This window comes from Heloderma suspectum, chromosome 2, assembly GCF_057233095.1.
Source record: "Heloderma suspectum isolate Gila_16-S chromosome 2, 16-S_ref, whole genome shotgun sequence".
NCBI classification, from domain to species: domain Eukaryota; kingdom Metazoa; phylum Chordata; class Lepidosauria; order Squamata; family Helodermatidae; genus Heloderma; species Heloderma suspectum.
The window spans coordinates 163,657,217-163,680,016 of NC_139459.1; the positions used below are offsets into that span (position 1 = coordinate 163,657,217).

At 47.8% G+C, this 22,800-nt stretch overlaps 1 protein-coding gene across 1 annotated transcript in view; it reads right to left on the reverse strand.

Moving 5' to 3' along the window:
* Positions 1 to 492: 492 nt before the first annotated feature.
* DOCK6 (dedicator of cytokinesis 6) overlaps positions 493 to 22,800 on the reverse strand; it is a 140,218-nt gene continuing 117,910 nt past the window's right edge. The window contains exons 42-49 of the mRNA XM_084835640.1: positions 21,960 to 22,091; positions 13,103 to 13,228; positions 10,564 to 10,653; positions 9,761 to 9,997; positions 8,990 to 9,133; positions 8,546 to 8,652; positions 3,514 to 3,681; positions 493 to 2,480 (exon numbers count right to left, since the gene is read on the reverse strand). Coding sequence (XP_084691766.1) covers positions 2,438 to 2,480; positions 3,514 to 3,681; positions 8,546 to 8,652; positions 8,990 to 9,133; positions 9,761 to 9,997; positions 10,564 to 10,653; positions 13,103 to 13,228; positions 21,960 to 22,091 — 1,047 coding nt within the window. The 3' untranslated portion in view covers positions 493 to 2,437. The remainder of the gene's footprint in view (positions 2,481 to 3,513; positions 3,682 to 8,545; positions 8,653 to 8,989; positions 9,134 to 9,760; positions 9,998 to 10,563; positions 10,654 to 13,102; positions 13,229 to 21,959; positions 22,092 to 22,800) is intronic.

Below are 22,800 nucleotides of genomic sequence, written 5' to 3' on the forward strand. Positions count from 1 at the left end.
TGGTTTTATATGGTAGTTTTAAAGCTTTATATTATGTTTTATCATGTTATTGTATTTAATGATTTAAACTTTTGTGAACCAACCAGAGATCTTCAGCTGTTAGGCAGTACAGAATTGTAACAAACAAATAAATGCTAGGGGAAAGAAGACCTGGGGGGGGGGGGAGAGAAAAGAGAAACACCTATGCCAAGACAGAGAAGGAATGGGGCTTGGCAGACAACAGCAGCACTTTCCCAAGTGCACCCTAGAAGCATTAAGCAAACTCTGCCCACATTCCTGAGCTTTTATTCCTAGCAATGAGGACCAGAAACATGATCTGTTTGAAAATGGAAACCTGGGTTCTCAGGATTCACCAGGCTCTTGGATTAGTTCTTGTACCTCACTGTTTATGGCATGAACTTGTGTGGATTCCTAGGTGGCCCAAGTGCAAAGAAATAAGACCTCTGTACCACTAATTAAACAGAACCAGTATCTTTGCATGTTTTTTTTTTTAATTGCATTATAAATAAAATGTTTACAACCTCTGGAGTAAGACAGAAATCAAGGCTCAGCTACCCACCATAGACCTGGCCATGGCACAAAGGTGGCATTCAACACATCAGGAATATCCGGTCTGGCACAACGTAGGAAAAGTGGAGCTCTGATCCAGAGAAGATAGAGAGGTACATTCTGGATCCAAACAGTTGCAGCTTTGGCTACAGGCAAGCAACGGAGCCCTTTTGCCTTCTACTGTTAGGTAGGAGCAGAAACCTTCAGTTTAAAGGTCCTTGAGTGGTAATGCAAGGAAGAAGAGCGAGGGGGGAGAAATGATGGGGAGATGCATCTGTTGCAATGGCCCCCAGTGCCTGTACAAGCCCCTGAAAACCAAAAAGGGTGGATCTGGAATAGAGTCAGCTCTGCCTACACACCTTTCTCTGCCTAAGTTCAGTTTGTTTTAGCAGGAAGTGATTACCTGGGTGAGGACAAACACAGCCCAAGTCAAGGGAGTCCAGACAGACACACAGTCTAGATTAATCCCCTATATTTTGATGAAATACTCCCCATCATTTTCAGGTAAACCTAGATTTACTCCCCCTGGCAGAACCAACCTGCCTCCACCCCCAGTCATTTAGCTGTTGTCCTCCATCCCCAAATCATTCCTAATGAAGGAAATGGAATGCTCCCGTTTCTTCCAAAAGTACTGCACTCTGCCCGTTGACAGGGCCTCCCCTATGACAAGAATGCCCTCGCTCTTACAGTGGAGCAAAGTCTAGATTCGACTCTAGCCTGCAGAGGAATTTTCCTTCCACCACTTGCTTGGGGCGGTCAGGGAGAGGCATTAAGATGAGGAAAAGGACACTCATCCTTACTCAGCTTCTTAAGAGACAAATGTACACACAGCCCCTCTGCATTTGGATGAAGGGAGGTGAACAGGAACCCCACCCCCTCGCTCTGCTGTAGAAGGCACTGCTGTGATTGAGTGTGTGTGAATACTATCCCCACCACAGAAAGAGTTTAGTAAGAGGCATGTGAAAGAGAAAAGGGTCTTTGGTCCATGTTGCAAATGCAGACTTTGAGGATTCCAGAAGGCAGCTGGCAGGAGGCCATCACTTGATGACCAGCTACATAAAACTAGCAGCCAGGATCCCCTGGGAAGGGAATGGAGTGAGCAGCAGAGGAAGTATGAGTCAGAACTCCTGGGTTTCAGCCCAAGCTTTGGGGAGGCAGATCAAGCTCTTAACAGAAGGACCTGTTCACCTCTCAAGGCCAGGGATAGAACCCAAGTGTCCTAGGTTTCAATCTTCTGACTCCCAGGTATCATTGCCTTCTTCCCTGAGACAGGAGTAAGATCTAGTACTTGGGCCAGTTATTCCTGTTGATGCATGAATAGCTGGCAGCTCCAAATAGTTGGTAGCCAAATGGGAGAGTTGAATGCAGAGCAAGAGAAACGGGCAGCCCAAGTTATCGGGCTGACCCCAGCTGTCAAAGAGAAGATGACACAGACCAGCGGGTGGGCCTCCAAGTACAACCATGGTCAAAATTTCAGATCTAGCTGCTCCAAGGCCCATGTGCACAAAGCTAAACTTCAGTTCCACAGGGAAGAAGACCTACAGAAGGTCTCAGATGGAGTGCCTGATCCGGAAGGCTATACACTGAGAAGCTTCCTGATCTTGGAACACAGCCCTTGCCTGGGCATCATGTGGGAGCCAGATCATTCCCAGCACCGACTTCCACAGATATTCTCCTTCCTGTTGGGAGTGACAGACTGGTTCCACATCCTGGAGAGAGCCTGGAATGACACGGGACTCCAAAGTCTCAGGGTTATTTTTCAGGCAAGAGCAAGCAGCACGTCCCCCAGCGGGTCTGAAACCCCAGGGGATAAAAAGGTCAGTAGCTTGTTCCTGCAGCTGGTTCCCATAGTTCAGGTGGTCCATTTTAGAGGGTTTAGAAGCCCTTTCTAGGCTTCAATCTTCCGCAGACTCAATCTGTTGAAGGAGTTTCTGGAGGAGAAAAAGTACAACAGAAGTATTTATTTACTTAAGGCATTTGTATACCACCTTTTGGCCCTAACAAGTCTTAAAAGGGAATTTATTCTATGCTATGAGGGGGTGATTGGGAGCATGACAAATGTGTAAACTTAACAGCTGAAATCTAAGATCTATTAAACAGATAAAACCATGCTACCAAACCCACAAACTCTGCCTCCAAAGCCTGCCACAGCTACCCTCATAAACGGGATTTATAGTGTTGCCAGAAGATGCTCAGGAGGCATGGACTCTAGTATAGGGGGCATAAGAAGGGGGACATAGCAACGGAGAGACTTCAGAACCTGCATCCAGGATTGGGGCAGGGGGAGGCACAGAAGGGGCCCTGAATGGATTTCCCCTCTCCCTGTGGTGGGGAGCAGATGGTCCTGCTTTGCCTTAAGACTGGATGCCCTTCTGGTGCCTTCCAACTCTATGACTGGAGGCCACTGGGAGGGATTGGGAGCTACACTGTCCTACATAAAAGTGAGATATAAATGTGATGAGTGGATGAATGAATAGAACCAAAAAAAACCTGGGTATTTTACCTAGACACCATTTAGCAGAAACTACTGATACACTTAGAGGTTATTAAGCTCTAGAAACATGCCCCTTAAAAACAAAATGAAAGCAATATATGCTGTGCTCTATGGCCAGACCTCTGAGCACAATCCAGCCAGAACGATGTCTTGCACTGGAAAGCAATGCAAGGAGAGCAGCATTCAGTGGACTTGGGGAGGAGGAACTCCCAGTGGATTGTGCCCTGTCTACGCAGATGTCCCTCTAGGCTTCTCAGATAGATCTTTGCTGAAGGAGAAAAGATGGAGATCAAGGCAACCAGGAAGACTGGGGCCTAAGCCAGAAGGTTGGTAGAATTTCAGTGATTGCCATGGGTAACATGGCAGTCAGGCCTATTTAGGTCTAAGTCTCTCTTCTTAGAGGCTTAGACTTGGGTCTAAGTCTCTCTTCATGTTCATGCCACAAGCCACCTATGTGCACATGGCCTCACCTGTGTGCCGAATGGGGGGCCACAGGGGTGTAGAGCTGAGGGATTTTGCGGTTGAGAAGTGGGTGCAGAGCTTCCTTCAGGCGCTGGTAGTTCCTCTCCAGCTCTCGGAGGAACTCACGCTGGTCTGGTCCGATCAGGGTTTTATTCTTCCGAAGGGCATCTTCACACCTAAAGAGGCAGTGGCAGGGATAAGGCTTGAGGCAGCACCAGCTCAGGGCAGAGTTCTCTTTCTCCTCCATTTGTGGCAGGCCATTTAAAAAGTGCTGCAGTCTGGATGCTCTAGTCTTGGGTGGAACTGTCAGCAGCTCCTTGTTTAAAGCAACCCAAAGGGAAGCACAGCCACAATGAAGGCCTTCCTCTGGGTGGAGAGGCCTTTGTCTGTTCTTCAAGCCCCAGGACCATCCACCCTCCTCAGGTCTCTCTTAGGCTACAATCCTATATTCCAGCCTTTCCCAGCCTGGTGCCCTCCAGATGTGTTGGACTGCAACTCCCATCATTCCCAGCCAGCATGGCCATTGACCCTGCTGTTGCAATCCTACACATCTGGCAGGCTGGGGAGGGCTGCTACACTCACTTACCTAGGAGAAAGTCTAACCAAACTCAATGGGATTTACTTCTGAGTAGACATGCCTAGGAATACACTGCTAATCAACTATAGAAGACTTTGGTAGTGTGTGACCAGCAGCATTTTAAGGCTTTCACAAACACAGGATATTCTTTGAAGGCACCATATTGTTGTCTTTATACTCAAGTTACAAAATCGCTCCGGAGGTGGTAGAGACAGAACTTGTGTTACTTGGCTCAAGTGATGTTGTAGGGTGCTGGTTGTTAAAACATCCTTATTTTGTCAGGCCTCTGTGCTTTAAGCTGCTGGGATAATGGCCATATTGATTTTTTTACTGATGATGCATTGTACTGTTGGACTAGTTGATTTTAATATTGATGGCTTTTTCCTGGTTTATTGTACTTAAATGCTTTGGGACCTTCCAAGTAAAAAGCGGGATATAAATCTAATTGATCAACCAACCGGGTCTTGCAACAGTCAATCTCTCTCTCTCTCCGTCTCTCTCACTCACTCGTGCGCACACACACACACACACACACTCTGCACTGAGATCTTGCAAAACTGTTTCACTAGAACCCACAATGGGACTTGTCACAGACGAAAGACAAGGCACAACCCAAGTAGAGGACAAAACAGTAGCTAACCCCTTTTGTTTTAAAAAGACATCAAAACCTCCCATGTGGGGTTTACAGCAATTTCTAACCAATCCTTGTCTCACCTGCTTGAGATGTTCAGCATAAATTAAGATAGTTAAATTTCCTGGATACAAAATAAGCAAAATTTCCTAAAGAAACCACATTAAGATTGCAATTGTGACAGGAAACTCTTGGCAGGGGACTTAATTAACATAGTGACCTGGTTCGCACAACACAACCCAGCATGGGTGATTACCCATGGTGGGTTTTCATAATGTCCAAACCCAGCACAATTCCACAGGTTGGCTTATTTTTCATGAACAAGCCACCCTGAGAACCCATGGCTTGTTGTTGGGTTGTTCAGGGTGGCTTGTTTTTAGAGTGGTTTGTTGTGATGTCTGAACCTGGCAGGGCAACTTCACTGTGGGTTGTTGGGAACAGCTAGAGAGCCGCCCAGCAAGAACAGCAACCCCCCCACCACTTCTCGCAATCTTGCTGGTGTCGCTGCCATCCTCCCCCATCCCTTCTCAGTGCCCTCCATGCTCCAGACTGAGAAAACTAGGAGTTCTGCTGCAAAGGCACCTGGGATACATGTTGGGAGCTGGCTAAGAGGGGAAACAAACCAGAGAAAGTCACAGAGTGCCCACTGTCTTTCAGGTTAGTGAGCCAACAACCAACCCATGGTGGCTTATTCTCAGGGTGGCTTAGTGTGACGTGCAAACTCGCCCAGTGAGATGTCAGACCTAAGTTTCTAAGAAAAGCCACAGAGGGGTCTCCATATTTTTTAAACACTAGTACATGAAAGTTATTTCTATGTCCCACCCTCACATAACTCCCACCCCCAGCACAAATAGGTCAAACATTAAAAAAGATGAAAAACTGTTTGGGGTGGGGAAGGTGTGTTGGTGATGTCACAGGCACTAGCCAGAGGTGCTCTCTATAAGCAGGTTTTCTCTGGGTCAAAATGGAAAACCTGGAGGACCATTTTCTTTACAGCTCTCCCAACAAGGGGAAAACATGGTATGTTTTGTACTGAACAAGGTTAGGGTGCCATCTTCACCCACAAGGAGAATGTTGAATAAATGGAGCAAATGGAATTCCTCTGGCAAGGTCCACAGCGATCAAGAAAACTCTGAAGCTCAGCCATTAAGGTTATTTCTTATTCTGTCTAACTAAGATTATGTAAATTTGTTATTAGTATTGTATGCCACCTAGAGTGGCTGGGCAGCTGGCCAGATGGGTGGCTAATAAATCTAATCAATAAAATAAGATGTGACCATTCACACTCAGCTCTAACAAAGTCTCTAATTAATAATAATAATTGTATAATGTTTGCAACTGTTTGAAGTGCTGATTCACATATATTATCTTGTAATTTGTATAACAACCCTGTAAATTAGGTCAGTATTATTAATTTCCATAATGGCCTGTTTTGCATGATCACCACTTTTTTAAGCCATGGCACATGCAGGGTGCCATTTGTCTAATTACCTTCCCGGACACGGTGTGTTGTGTCATCTGAACCCGGGCAGCATAGCTTGTTTGAGGAGAAAACAACCCTCAAATAACCCAACAACAGGCTAGATGTTGTTGGACTACAACTCCCATCATCTGTGACCATTGGCCATGAGGGCTGAGGCTAATGGGGGTTGGTCCAACAACATCTGGAAGGCCACAGGTTTCCCAGCCCTGGAACAGTAGCTTGCTTAAGCCCACCTGGTGAGTTCATGGCAGGGGCAAGATCCGAACTGGGGAATTCCAGATTCTTAGCTACACCAGCTCTCTAACTGAACTGGAATTCACATTAGCCACTGCTGGACTGTTCTTTTAGCATGCAGGTCAAACCTTAATTCCTACAATTATTCAGGCATCCAGTTAGGATTCCTTCATATACAGATCATCAGAGATCTTGACACCACTGTATCGCCCACACAGGGATTATGGCAGTGGCCAGGAAACAGCAGCGGCAGCTGGAGGTCCCATCAACACCAAGGCGCTACTCTGCTCCCACAATACAGGATTTCACCCACATTTAAGTAGAGGTTTTGAGCTATGGGTGTGTGCAGGGAAAGGAACACAGCTAGGCCAGGCCCAGGGTTTTCAGGGTCTGAAAAAGCCTCCCTGCAGACAGGACTAACTACGCTGAAACCAACAGTTTGTTTCTTTAAAGTGAATGGGTTAACAGTTACACAGGGAATGGTAGAAGGGGAACAGGAGGAGGCCAGACTAGCTGAGAGGTTAAATGTGTGTCTGGTTTGTTTTTTTAAAAAAAAAACAACAACAGCTGCAGGGGACTTCCAATCAGGACTGGGACCATGGCAGGCAGGGTTTAAAAAAACCGCACCATTAAAATCCAACTTTCTCACCAGGCTTTGGTTCCCTCAAAAATCACCCCTGCCCTGTGACACTGCTATTCCCCTGAAGAGGAAGGTAAAATTAGAGAAAGGCTTCCTTTGGCACCGTTCTTAACAGAAGGTGTTTTGTTTTTTTCATGTTAGCTACAATGATAATAGCAAATAAAGCAAATTTGAGTATAAGAAGCTAAGGTTTCCAGAGCTGTTGTCTGCGAGCCCCAGGCTGCTCCAACACTATCCAGATGCTGGGGATATTTCTTGTCTGGGCCTGCCTCAACTCAGTGCCACCTTTACTGAAGTGCTAGGTGCCAATGGGAGCAATCCTCTATTTCAGAGATGGGGAATGTGTGGCCTTCCAGATGTTGTTGGACTACAACTCCCATAACCCCTCACCATTGGCTATGCTGGCTAGGACTGATGGAAGCTACAGCCGAACAACAACTGGAGGGCCACATGCTCCTCACCCCTGTGCTACTTCTTGCAAGGGAAGAGATGGGGGCCTTCAAGTGCACCCTGCAGGCTCCTTTTTGCAGTGATCCACCAGGCTTCTGTCTGAATTATACTGATGGGAGACTCAACCCACCTCTATCGTCTTTGTCTGTCTAGGAGGTGTATGCAAAGAGGGTAGAATACATGAGTGACGGGGCCTTACTAAACTAAAAGAGGTCTACATTCCCAGTGATCTCCTGGTGTCAGGGTACAAAGCTGCACACATTGCAAGTGAATCAGAGTGAGGGAGCTTTAGGAAAACTGCTCATTTTAATTAACTTTTTAAATTTGTCAATTGCACCCTCTGCCAAAATAAAGGGTTTTGAAGCAACCAAAAAAAGTGAAAGTGTTCATGTGAAAATATCACACATGTTGTACATGGGGCTGCCTTTGAAAAAGGTCTGGAAATGTCAGTTAGACCAGTACAGGGCACCAAGATTGTCATCATATTACACGAGTACTTTGTCATCTGCACAGTCTGTTTCTGGGCCCAAATCGAAGTGCTGGTCATTACCTTTGAAGCCTGAAACCAGGATATCTAAAGGATCACCTCCTCCCACACATACCTACTTGGACTCCGAGATCAACTTCAGAGGCCCTTATGCAGGTGCCTCCACCAAGCGAGGTGCGACAAGTGACTACTGGGGAAGGGCCTTTTTGGTAGTGGCACCTCAGCTTTGGAAAGCCCCCTCCAGAGAGGTTCACTTGGTGCCTCCTTTGAGGTCCTTTCAGTGCCAAGAAGTGAGGGGGACGCAGCTGGCTCAGCTTCGTGGCATGCAGGGCTTCTCTGATAGTCAAAGCCCATGTGCAGCAAAGCCTAGTCCCTGGCCTCATCGCTGGGTGGAAGAGGCACTCGGCGCTCTGAGCAGGGAGCAAGCAGCATCATATGCTCCACAGAGGGCTGGGTGGGAGGGTCATCCAGTTGCCCGCCCCTTTTTGGTTCTGCACCCCCAACCAATGGCTTTGGTGCAGGTGTGCTGGTGCAGTACCTCTTGGTGAAATCCTTGAAGCAGAGCCGCAGCTTATTGTGGTGCCGATACAGCTTGGGGTCATCGGGGATCTCAGCCAAAAATACCTGCGCCACTTCCAGAGGGCCCTGCAACACACAGGCCAAGAGGTCAAGAGGGAGAAGGAGACTAACTTGGTTCAGTGCCCAGGGGAAGAGAAGGAAGTCTTCCTTCCATGACCTTCCACCCTGCACACAGCCTCATTTCCAACTCAGTTCCAATCACCCACTCTTGGATATCACAGTGGTGCAAAGACTCTTCAACCGAATCCCATGCTTCCCTCGCTGCTCTCACCCTCAGCTGTAACCTGAACCCGTTACTCTGTTCCCACCCCACTGTATTCCCACAGTCCCAGCAGGTTTGCTAGCTTGGCCTGAACCCTCCTCTTTGCCTCCAATACATCACTTCTTCCTGTCCCATGGGTACCTGGTTGACTATGGTGCCAACACATCCCTGTAGCACCATCTGCAACATCTTAGCATCAGCTGGATCCTGGTGGGTGGCAAAGGCCAGCTCCTGGGTCTTCTTCTGCATGTCCTCAATGGCCACCTCAATGGGAATGAGAATAATCTGGGGACCCAGAACCAAACAATGGAAACACAAGCAGAAATGTCAGCAGATTATCTGTGCGTGCCCAGGGATGTGCATACTTGATGAACATTGAAAACCAAACAAAAAAATTATGGGTCCAATCCAAATTCCACATAAAGGCAAGTTGAATTCTGTGATCTGTATAAATTATGCAAATTGAGTAAATCTGCATGGCCTCCTCACTTTACTCTGCAATTTTTACTATTTTTGCATAATTTATGCAAAAATAGTAAACATTTAAAAACATTTTACATATATCATGCAAAAATTTATGGAAAATAATTTTTTGCATAAGCTTTTCAGAACAATGAATTCCCCCCCTACACATACCCAAGCAATGGGAAAGTTATTCAGCTGCTTCTCTGTCCTTAAGAGTTCAGCATGCATTGCACACACACTTTCAAGCATATTGCTGCAGCCATAAAGGCTAGAAATGTGCTTAACAAACAAAAACAGAAAGTCGAGATTCTCAGCACGCTGAATGTGGCACTACAACCAAATTCTGTACTTTCCCCCCCTCCTTAGAACTGCAGTAGATGCAGCTCTGTGTGTTGCCCACACATTCTCCCACACCTCAGAACTTCCCTCACCCGCACCCCAAAGTACCTCCTCTTTGTGGATGACATTGATTCGGGTTTTGATGTAGGGGAAAGCATGAGAGGTGGTGAGCAGAGTCTTGCGCTTGAACTGCTCATGCAGATCGCCATGCGCTCGTCCATCCAGTGTGAACGGTGTACAAAACATGAAGGTGCGTAGATTGTAGTTCTTGTCAAAGTACGTGACACGATCCTTCAATTCATACGTGTCAAAGAATGGCTCCACATAAGTCAACTGGATGTATGCCTGTGGCAGAAGAGGGCAACAGAAGGCAGGGGTCAGTGGAAAATCAGGGCAGCATCACCTCCTTCATCCCCCTCCCACCACACCAAGCATCTTTTTGCCACGAGTCCAGATTTGTCTTTTGAACTGTCAAAACACTGGGACCAACGAACTGCGGGAGGGAGGATTTCCTGCCAAGCCCACATTAAGACCGTCTCTGACACACGTTCGACCATGAGAAGAGGAAGGAAGCCGGACTGCTGTCCTGCCCTTGCTACTTCCTGGAGTACCTTGCAATTTCAGCTGCTTATGGACGAGCTCAGAGTGTGGCAGTGACAAGGGAATGTGGCATATGGGGCAAGGGAGAAGGAATGAGGCCATTTAGCTCTCATTTAGAATGCCATGCGGTAAATCTTTAGGGAACTCTCTCTTCTCATGGCATCACAATTCATCCCTGCTGAACACGCAGCACAACCCCAGGCCACTTGGGCCAAGAGGCCATTCCCTTTAGATATTCCAGCCGAACAAGACTCAGAATGGCGCCTTGGTGCCTTTGAAGTGCCCGACTGGCAATACACGAGAGAAACTACCTTGTTGGGATCCAGTTTGGCCTTGTCCACAGGGTTGGAGCCTTTGATAATTTCTACCATTTCATGCCCAAAACGCTCAGCATAAAACTCCTGCAAGGGAAAAGGAGACAAGGAAGTTCTTTAGGACAATACAAAAAGGACAGAGACAGCTTTGGGTGTCTCCAGCCACCGGGACCACGGAAAATTCCTTGCAGCTATCATGGGGTGAGGGCTATTCTGTGATTCTCAAAGCCAAACTAGATGTTATATGTATTTATGAAATACGTACTTGCTTGCTTGGCTTTAAAGTGGAGGCTTATACATTAAAACGGGTATACAGGGGAGGGAAGCAAAACTTGCCTCCTCCCCCACTTGATGCTTTTAAGTAACGCCCCCCTGGCCCAGCTCAGATACCGGAAGGGAAGCAGGCTTAAACATGAAGACATTTCCCCCCCAGCCTGCTTCTTTGCCCCACCCCAGACACTCTCAGCCTTAACGCATCTGGAGTGTGGCAAATAAGGCCGGGGAGGCTGTGGGTTTTGCTTCCCTCCCCACCTTCCCACACTTATTTTATATAAAAAGCATATCCCCACACCTCCTGCTTTACAGCTGAACGGGCAAGTATGTGTTTAATAGCAGGCACACATCTGGTTTGGCCCTGAGAGTAAATGGTGGGAAAAGCCTTGAGGCCACAATGACTGGGATCTACGTGGACAGGGGCCATGAAACAGCCCTGTGAAGGCAGGCAGCATCCGCCGACAAAGCTGGCTCCAGAGCCACAGCCTGCCCGCTCTTCACTGCCATCTTGGCTGTGCTTAGACTACAGTGGGGTGACACCTGTGCCAAGGACCACAGGCGACACGGTTAAGGGGAGGGAGACTTTGTGAAGAGGGGGAATTACGAAAGGAGGGGGTTCCACCTGGAAAGGGGTCCCAACTGGCAGCCTCAACGTAGGCTGCTACAGCCACCTTGTTCAACATCCAGCAACGTGGGCAGGGCATCTGCAAGCATCTGTGGGGGGCATCTGGCAGAGTTTACTGGGTGGAAATGGAGGGTGGTGGGAGACTGCTTGTTAAGTCACAGATTCTTCCCTCTTTCAATACTGCTTTGGCCACATTAACTACTAGCCCTTTCTCAAAAGACAAGGAGAGAAGCGACAGACTGAATGCCTAGAAACAGAGAGGACAAACATTAGTGGAACATTCTGACTTCCAGCTAAGCGTGAACTCTTGCAGTTACTTGAGAGTAAGGGCCATTTCACACTCAATGAAACCCTTATATGGAACATGTGCAATTGAACTGAATGCATACTCTTTCCCTGTTTACCTTCTCCTCCATTTTCCTTAGCTCCTTCTATTACCTCCTGCAGTGTCAACTTTTAGATGGTAAACTCCACTGGACAGGAACCAATCTTTTTTCTTTTATAAAGCACCATGTACACTGACGACGCTATCTAAATAATAGCAAGTAACCTGCAGGCAGATCAACTGGTCTGACAAGCAAACGTGTGCGTACTGCTCTGTGGATATCTGTGCTTGAAAGCCACGACTGGCAGGCTCTTCTCAGCACATATATGCCAGATGTGCAAGTAATACAGGCAAATACATTAACTGCACAGCAACAGACGTTGTGCTCCCACCTCCCTGGCCCCTCTCCTCTCCTCCCCTCTCCTCTCCTTGCCATGTTGCATTACATCCTCTCTAGGGGTGCACGAAAGTCACTTACCTGGTCTCGCAGCTTTTCGCAGTGGGGGGGAGGCGCTTCGCTGCTCTCCCCGCGAAGTTCAGGCCGGGGGGGGAGGCTTCCTGCCTTGCCCGGCCGAAATTCAGGCCGGGGGGAGGCTTCCCGCCTCGCCCGGCCGAAATTCAGGCTGGGGAGGAGGCGCCTCGCCGCGAAATTAAAAGTTAAAAAAAAAGCAACGCCCCTGTGATAGGCTACGTGACGATTAACGTAGCCTATCACGGCTAGATCTGCAAAGTCAGCCGTGATAGGCTACGTAAATCGTCACGTAGCCTATCACGGGTGACTTTAAAAAAAAAAAAGCACGTACGCAAATGGCGGCCCCCATAGGGAGCTGCCATTCGCGTTCCTTATTTGGTCGCTGTAGTCTACGTAAATCTTTACATAGACTACGGCGAAAATAAGGGCAACGCAAATAGCGTTGCCCTTATTTTCGCCGTAGTCTACGTAATCTTTACGTTAATCGTCACGTAGCCTATCACGGGGGCATTTTTTTCCCCCCCTTTTATTGGAATGGCGGCGGCGGCAGCCGGTCGAAAGACCGGCTGCCGCTCCCGCCCCGAAGACCTGACGAACCGCCGGCCGGACCCGCCGCCGGGAGGGACATTCGGGAAAGGTAAGTCCCGTCCCGGGGGGCGGTGCGGGGGGCAGGGGGGTGCGGAGAATTTCTCCCCGACACTTGTTCAGGGGGCCGAACACGTTGGCGCTCGGCCCCCCAAAGTTTTGGGGAGAAATTCTCCGCCATCCCTAATCCTCTCCACACTCACTCGCCACCTCATTGCTTGACAAATACCTCCTTCGAGGACACTTCAGCTCTTACCTCAAGTCGGTGAGAGATTTCAGCTAATTTGGTGATGGAGGGCTCCTTATAAACAAACTCTTGCTCATCCAGGTCCCCAAACTTGCAGCCGTAAAAACCAACCCGGAAATATGTTCCAAACATTCTCTAAGCGACCTAAAAAGGTGGAGTGAGAGATACCATGGCAAGACTCAGGCTGGTAATTTGAATGCTGTTTGTAAAGCTTCAGTAACTAAGCAACTAAGTAACTAGGCTTTACAAGTAGCTGAGGAAAGAAAGGAAGCGAAAAGCAAGGGAGAAAGGGCAAGATATATCCAACTGAATGCAGAGTTCCAGAGAATAGCAAGGAGAGACAAGAAGGCCTTCTTAAATGAACAATGCAAAGAAATCGAGGAAAACAACAGAATGGGAAAGACTAGCGATCTCTTCAAGAAAATTGGAGCTATCACGGGAACGTTTTGTGCAAAGATGGGTACGATAAAGGACAAAGAAGGCAGGGACCTAACAGAAGCAGATGAGATTAAGAAGAGGTGGAAAGAATACACAGAAGAACTACACAGGAAAGATCTTAATGTCCCTGATAGCCATGATAGTGCGGTCATTGAACTTGAGCCGGACATCCTAGAGAGTGAAGTCAAGTAGGCTAACAACAAAGCTAGCGGAGATGACAGTATTCCAGCTGAGCTACTTAAAATCCTAAAAGATGATGCTGTTAAAGTGCTGCACTCAATATGCCAACACATTTGGAACACTCAACAGTGGCCACAAGACTGGAAAAGGTCAGTTTACATTCCAATTCCAAAGAAGGGCAATGCCAAAGAGTGTTCAAACTACCGTACAATTGTGCTCATTTCACATGCCAGCAAGGTTATGCTCAAAATCCTACAAGCTAGGCTCAGCAGCATGTGAACCGAGAACTACCGAAAGTACAAGCTGAGTTTCGAAGAGGCAGAGGAACTAGAGATCAAATCGCCAACATTCGCTGGATCATGGAGAAAGCAACAGAATTCCAGAAAAATGTATATTTCTGCTTCATTGACTATGCTAAAGCCTTTGATTGTGTGGATCACAACAAACTGTGGCAAATTCTTAGAGATGGGGGTACCAGACCACCTTACCTGTCTCCTGAGAAACCTGTACAAGGGACAAGAAGCAACAGTAAGAACCGGACATGGAACAACCGATTGGTTCAAAATTGGGAAAGGAGTACGACAAGGCTGCATATTGTCGCCCTGCTTATTTAACTTATATCCAGAGTACATCATCAGAAATGCCGGGTTGGATGAATCACATGTCGGAATTAAGACTGCTGGGAGAATTATCAACAACCTCAGATACGCAGACGATACCACCCTAATGGCAGAAAGCGAAGAGGATCTCAAGAGCCTCTTGTGGAGGGTGAAAGTGGAGAGTGCAAAAGCTGGTTTGAAACTCAACATTAAACAAACGAAGATCATGGCATCTGGCCCCATCAGTTCCTGGCATATAGAAGGGGAAGAAATGGAAGCAGTGACAGATTTTATTTTCTTGGGCTCCAAGATCACCGCAGATGGTGACTGTAGCCATGAAATTAAAAGATGCTTGCTCCTTGGGAGGAAAGCTATGGCAAACCTAGACAGCATAGTAAGAAGCAGAGAACCTTGCCGACAAAGGTCCGTCTAATCAAAGCTATGGTTTTCCCAGTAGTAATGTATGGCTGTGAGAGCTGGACTATAAGGAAGGCTGAGCGCCGAAAAATTGATGCTTTAGAACTGTGGTGCTGGAGAAGGCTCTAACAAGTCCCCTGGACTGCAAGGAGGTCAAATCAGGCCATCCTAAAGGAAATCAACCCTGAGTGCTCATTGGAAGGACAGATACTGAAGCTGAAGCTCAAATATTTTGGCCACCTAATGCAAAGAGAAAACTCCCTGGAAAAGACCCTGATGCTGGGAAAGATTGAAGGCAAAAGGAGAAGGGGATGGCAGAGGATGAGATGGCTAGATAGCATCACTGATGCAATGAATATGAAACTGAGCACACTCCGGGAGAGAGCGGAGGACAGGAAGGCCTGGCATGCTATGGTCCATGGGGTCATAAAGAGTCGGACACGACTTAATGACTGAACTAAGCACGCCTTACTAAACTAACCACCCGTCCTACTCCCAGCACTCCTCTCCCTCCCTCGAGTTTTCTGTATGCGGGTATGATCTTACAAGTAAATTTGGTGCATGACAGCCAGGAGGCCAACACTATTGTTCCCACTTTCATTAGGTCCACAAAGAATCACTTCAACGGCCACTGGGTTTGATGATGTTTTAGGGGTCTTCACATAGAGATAAAGGGCAAACTTTACCTGCAGTTCTAGCATCTCCCCTGAGGCCTCCTACCCAAATCTTTTTATGGTCAGACTGATGGTGCCCCTTAATGCATACAAAGTAAGCAGGTTACTGCCACCAATAGCAACATTTCTAGAGGCATGCTCCAACTTACCAAATCAGGGCAGGGCCGAAAGCAGATGGTAGGATTGAGAAGTTGAACGGGAAGCAAAATAAGAAAGAGATGTTAGGAAAAGTACAGCAATGACTGGAACACAGCAACTGCCCAAAAGGAGGAGGTTTGAAGACAGGAAGACTGCCTTGATGGTTTGTTCCTCAGAGCCCTAGATACCATTGAGGCCACCTCTTATCTTGCAATAACCACTGAAATCCCTAGGGCTGCATACAGATTTATCTCCAGGGATTTCTAGGTGGTACTGTAGAGTTATAATTATCTGTTGTACACATGCTGCTTTTTCTGTCTCACCATGCTCTCTCTGGTCCAGTGCATTTCAAAACCAGAACTTGCATAAGAACATAAGAAGAGTCATGCTGGGTCAGACCAAGGGTCCATCTAGTCCAGCATTCTGTTCACACAGTGGCCAGCCAGCTGCCCATGGGAAGCCCAAAAGTGGGTCATGAGTGCAATAGCATTTTCCTGCTCATGTTCCCCAGCAACTGATGTACACTGGCATACTGCCTCTGACACCAGGGGTAGCATAGAGGCATCAGGACTCGTAGCCATTGATAGTCTTCTCCTCCAGGAATTTGTATAACCCACTTTTAAAGCCATCGAAATTGGTGGCCATCACTACTTCTTGCAGTAGTGAATTCCATGATTTGACTATGCACCGTGTGATTATGCGCTTCTTCCCAGCTGCAACAGATGTTTATCCAGGTGCCAAGGATAGCACCCACAATATCACTCATGATGAGCACTACACTTCTCTCCCCCCCGCCCCCCACTCGTGCATGTGAGATGCCTGAAGCAATTTTATTGACTCCTGTGGGTCTGGAAGAAGTGGATGAAACTGAGTAAAAAGCCTTTCCCCCTGCAGCAACACTCCCTTCACTTCTGCCATTACATTTGTACAATTATCAAGGCACTGTTGCTGAATCAGGGCTAGCACCACAGTAATTGGGAGACCGCATTTCCACTGCCTACATACAGCCCCAAACTTAATCAAGCTGGCCCCTCAATAGCGTCATTCGTAGTCCAGACACTTTTTTAGTACTTGCTTTACATTTATGGAACTCCTTTCCCCTGCAAATTCATCAGAGCCCTTGCTTGAACATGCTTTTGGTGATTGGGCTGGAGTTATTTAATCCACTATTGTTTCTATGGTCCTGAGACACGCTGATACGCAAAGAAAAAAGAGACAGTTGCACCAATGCATTGTTCCCGATGCATTTTGAGAAAATCTCTTAATCAAGGGAATTCTTTTAGCTTCTTCTAAAATTTCCAAATGGCTATTTATGGCTATCTCAATATCCCAGGGATCCAGACATTCTCATGCCTGCATTAATGACACGCGCCATGATGCAGAACCCCACAGAACTAGAATCGGACCCAGCTGCTGTAGAATGGCTTGGTATTGCCTTAGTTTGAAATGGGCTATTTCATGCTCCCTCCCTAGCCCCTCTGCAGAGCATGGAGGCTGTTTCTGAATCCCTGATTCCTTGCCGAGCAAAGGCAGCTTCCAGACAGCCTGAAGACAACAAAGACTCCAGATCCATGTTCTCCTTTTTGGGCAAATTCTGACATTCTGCTTCCTTAACAGTGGTTTAGAACTATATGTATGACGAGCATGTCTATTCTATGACCTGGTTCACACTAACAGTTCGCATGTAACTCATGATTTGCCATAGTGCATGCCAGACATGTGCTGTGCCATTTTGAATATTCAAGCCCTGATCGGACCAATCGGGTGGTTATATGATGTCTGAACCAGATACTATAGGTTAATCGTGGGTTAAACAATTAGTAGTTAGGTTAACTGTGGATTGTTTAACCCACGATTAACCTATAGTGTCTGGGTTCGGATGTCATGTAGTGATCCCCGATTGGCCCAATTGCAGGTTGGATTTTCAAAAAGGCTGCAGAACATGCCTGGCACATGCCATGGCAAATTGTGGGTTAATTAACCCATTATTTACCACCATTATGTGCGAACAGCCCCTATATATTGGTCAAATTATTGTAGCTTAATAATTATCCTGAAATGAAAATGATGAAGACCCACGGAGGAGTTAGTTAAGAACAGTGAGATTAGCCTTAGGCACACACATTTTTAGATCCATCTCCACTAGTCATGCATCTCAACATTCCCACATGCACGTTCAGGACACAGGTAGGATGAAGTAACTTCAGAAGCAGCTCTTGGAAGGGTTTTTAAAAGGTGTAGATTTTCCTGTGGTTTGTATGGACTAACCCCCCACCCCCCAGACTCCGCAGTAGGCTCTGTCAGGTAATGAGTATGTCAGGCGCTCAGATCTTGGTACTGGCAAGCTCTAACCCCAGGGGCTAAGACGGCAAATATCTTGAGCAGAGCGGCCAAGACGCAGGTAGGCAAACCACCCAGGGGGTCAGATGGACAGCTTGGTGCCCTCCTCCAGCTACAGGCTGGCCAGACCAAGGGAGTGCAGCAGCCACCACAGCTATGGAGCAAGCAGTGGCATGGAATTGGCGCTCCAAGATGACCCTGATCCCTAAAAGAGGAGGATTCTGGCCTGAGGTGTTCGCATCCCCGCATGATCTTTCCAGCGGCCCCAGCAGCGCATGAAGCATAACATCTTAGTTTGACCTGCGGGGCTCCTGGTTTGGGACCCACAGTCCCCCACAAGGCAGTGTTTCTGTATCTGAGAGGAGCAGACAGGGCTCAATCTGCATGATGGCTCTTTGGGGCCTAGCCCCACACCCCGTCTTCAGGGGCAATGCTCAGTTCTAGAATGGGCAAAGAGAAAAGCTGGTCCTCCCACCACATCTTCCGATGATATACAACCCTCCATTTATTTGGGCCCATGGGCATATTAGGCATTTTTTAAAAAGTGTTGTGGGCATGACCAGAAAATGACTACTGTGGAAGGCGTGTAAATTATTGGATAACTGATTCAATGTGTTGTTGAATGACTGCAAAGTAAAGGACACGATGAACCTGATCTATGAGTTCAATATTATCAATATTACCTGGGAGCTGAGTTATCCATTAGTGGATTTGATGATAAAAAGAATTATTCTGATGCCAATGCCAGAGTGAACATGGCCAACCCGTGTTTTTTATGTATTTTATTGCTGTGAGCCGCCTTTGGAGGGCTTCAGTCTCGAAAAGCGGCGAAGAAAATTTAAAAATAAACAAACCCCCAAAGCTTCTAGAATACAGGGGAAGGCTCCTAGCACAGAGGGCATGACTCTGAGGCAGGCTTGAACCCCAGCAGCTCATGTTTTAGAAGCGGGGGGGGGGGCAGCAGAGGAACAACAGGATAAGAAGGGCATGGCTTGGATAGGCCCCCCTCACCTTCATTGTGGCAAGTGGACAGGCTCCACTCTGCAGCCTCACCCACTTTACACTAGGTCGTGGCAGCTGACTCAGGTGCCACAGAGAAGCTACTGTGCCAGTCCAGCAGTGGAAAGTGGATCATGGGCTGCACTAGCTACAAGATGGGGAAGCGGCCAAAGCTGGGGGCCCACAACTCCGCAGGATGAGCTGGATCAGTGGACTGTGGCTACCCCCACCCAAACAGGAAGGAAAGCCACTCCCAATAATAGTTAACAGGGCAAAACACACCCTCTACAAACCTGCATTGAGGTGAGTTTCCTCCCCACTGGAACCCTGCCAGGGGGCTCATCAGCACGAGCTTTTTGAAAGGGGTTGAACCTGCCCACATGAAGTGGCGCTGATGGCCTCTCTTTTTGCTCCAGATACTCCACAGCACAGAAGCGGTGCAGGCTGTTCAATCTACATCACAGGATTCCTTGTTTTAAAGGTGGGGGAAAGGGGCGCCTCTTGAATGGGAAGTCTGGCCACGGGCTTCCTGCTGAGAATCTGCAGTACAGGCAGCTGCCATGCAGACACACGCCAAGCACAAGTAGGTATCCCTGACGATCGCCCCCCTTTGGCCTGTGATTTCTGAAAATGGTGCCCGCAGCTCTATTGCCTGCGGTAGTGGTTGCAATGTGGCCACTGTGCTGAACAAGTTGCCCGGCCCAAGCCTACACCACACGTATGGAGAGGGCGCCAGAAAGATAGCAGAGCCAGGAGAGCTGTCAGGGTCTTTACACACCTTACCAGCCCATTCTCTAGAGCTCTCTGGTTTGATCTTGCCACATAGTGAAGCTCCTTTCCCAGACACTAGGCCCTCGTCTGTGAACTTCCTCATACCTAAATGGCTACACTGGACTATTTTGCTGTGGCAAGGAATGACCATCACATGTCCAGCCCTTTTGTCAGTAGACAAATGAAGCGCCTCTAACATTTGCCAGGGTACCTGAAAGATTACTGTGGTGTGCAGTTGGACAACGATGACAATGGTATAAATGTGTGTGCCCCCTTCAGTGTGGCAGCCCCCTTCCTGTGGAACTCCCCGCCTTCGGAGGTCAGGCAGGCACCAACGTTGTGTTACTTCCAGCACCTCCTGAAGACAATGTTATTTCGAGAGGCCTTCTCTGAGTGACCAGCCATGGTTTATTAACTTCGGTCTTACTGGAATTTGTCTTTTTAAAAAAGTTTTCACTGTTTTAACATGGTGTTTTTTATCTTTGCTGATCACCGCTCTGAAATCTTTTGATGTGGAGTGGTATATAAATTATATATATATATATATATGTGTGTGTGTGTGTGTATATGTGTGTGTGTGTGTGTGTGTGTGTGTGTATATATATATATATATATATATATGTATGTATAAATAAATAAATAAATAAAAAATGTGGAACTGAGATCCAGAGAGGGGCTTTATCTGCATTGTGTTTCTCTCTACGGATTAGTGCCATTTTAAGGCATGCATACACATATCTGGCTGGAGTACCTGCACAGGAAAGATTGGGGCTCTATTCTGCTGCTATGTAAATGCATTGAAAAGGCCAGCTAGAGGAGGAGCTTTGTAATAAGCGCACAGAGGAAGAGTGGAGATTACTGGGAACTGAGGCAGCATGCACACTCACACAAACACTGACAAAGAAAAAGCAAGACATGTTGTAGCCTACCTCCCAGCCAGAGGCCTGATTGACAGAACGGAGAGGACAGGGGGGAATAGAGAAAACAGGAAGATGGCAGTTAGTTTCTTTGAAACTCAGCATCCCCTTGCCACACCCTGATTACTGGCCAGGTCCAGGCATAACCTTGAATGGCTACAGCTTGATCTGAATAATGCTTATTCTTTAAGTGCAAGGAGTATTCTCCAATGCAAAGTCCTTCCCCTGCCATTTGGCAGTTCTTAAAGAAGCAGGCAAAAGTTGGCAATCTGAGCCTACCCCCATTCTGTTGATGACTGACATCAACGAAGAGTGAACCATGAAGGAAGGCCTTTCCAAGTGTCTTCCAAGGTCACCTGCAAGAACTGACCATATGGACTAGCACACTTTTGACTAACTCGAGACCCTGAAATGTGCATCCCATGACCTTGGCCCAGGGGAAAAAAGACACATGATTAAAGATGGCATCTATAATTAGCATGGCTCCTAACAGCACCTTCTTCTAGTTTTTTCCAGGTAGACTCAGCCTGTGTTTGCTTACAGAGGAGCAAAGTGAACCCTACAGGAATCAGTGGAACTCTCTGTTCAGCTCTAATGATAAGAACCGACTCACAAGTTTGGGCTTTGAGGTACCCCAAGTTTAACCCGCCAGGCCCTGTCCCTGCCCAATTAAGGCAGGAGCAAATTCTAGAATTCTGAGCTCCCAGCTGCTCTTTACTGAATCTATGCTGCCTCATTCTCTTCTCCCAAAATTGGGCAGGGGTCAGGAAGAAGCACAGGTTATGGGCTCCAGCTCAGCAAATGGGGGCTGAGTGATGCTTTTCTCATGCTGCCAAATGACCAGACAGTAATTTATGAACCCCTAGCCCAGCCTTTCCCAACCTGGTGCCCTCCAGATATGTTGGACTGCAATTCCCATCATCCCCAAACATGTGCAATGGCCCTGCTGGCTTGGAATGATGGCAGTTGCAGCCCAACTCATCTGGAGGGCAACAGGTTGGGGGAGGCTGTCCTCGTCCAACCTTGTGTCCTAAAGCAGGCCTGTCTGGACAAACGAATACACCACCCAAACGTGACTGCGGTAACCAGAGCTCAGGGCAGGTGTGAAGAAGGAACTCCACGCCACTGGTGCATGCCTAGTTGATAAATCTCCTCAATGACAGGTTTCTAGCTTTGATGATTGAACTGGTGTCAGCCCATTCCCTGTCTCCAGTTGCGGAGTTTCCAATCCCCCAGAACCACTTTGTCTTTACTTTTTCTGACATGGGTAGTGAAAACAGAACATGAAAGCGGCTGGGCAAAGCACACAAGAAAAGGAGTTCACGCTGGCTTCCCCCTCTGCCCCACTTCCCCAAATGTGGCCCTGCATGAAACCCCTAGAGGGTGTTCTCACCTGGTTGGTTATCTTGCCGAAGGCATCCTGCAGCTTGCCATGCAGTGCTGCCAACTTCTTGAAGTCCCGGTTGGCTTCATGGATGGGAATGAGGATCTTGTAGACCTCATTGACAGCCTCATAAAGCCCACCCTGAAGAGAGCGAGAACATGGAGCAGGGATTCAGAGGGTCACTTGAGCCACCTAGCAAGGCCTGGCATTTAAGAAGCAAGTGGCAAGGCAGCAGGAGCAGCAGATGAGGAAAGTGCGGGGCAACTGGTGTGCATGGCCTGGAGGCAGGTAGGCGGTTCAAAGGATATCAAGCAGGGTAACAGCCTACGAGTAACTCAGGCTGCAGCCGAACAAGGAGTTGCTCAGGTTGGGAGGTCAGTAGCTTTATAGGGTTTGAAGGACTCCTGGTATCACCAGATCCCCAAAGGGCTGAAATCGACAGTGCACTTTCCAGCCCCCAGCAGTGATGGCACTGCAGTACAGCTCAGGACAGGGCAGCTGCCACAGGGGCAAGACGTCCGAGCCCTGCTGCCAGCGCAGACGGCGGCACACAACGTAGAGAGCCACACAGAAGGACCAGAAGCTCCTGCTAATGAAGGCCAGAGCTTTCTGGAGACCCACAATGCCTGAATGACTTCCAAACACGCCTCTACATCCATGTGTCAGAAACATTAAAAAGAAGGGAAACAGAAAGTAGGATCCGAGGCCAGGACTGATGGTTCGGCCTGCTACTTCATCAAAGACTAGCAGTTATTCTTGCCTAAGGGATAAACCTTAACCAAGATTGCAAGGAAGAGTTTGCTTTGGTCCAGTGGGAGGAAGCAGCTAATTATTATGGGGTGTGTGTGTG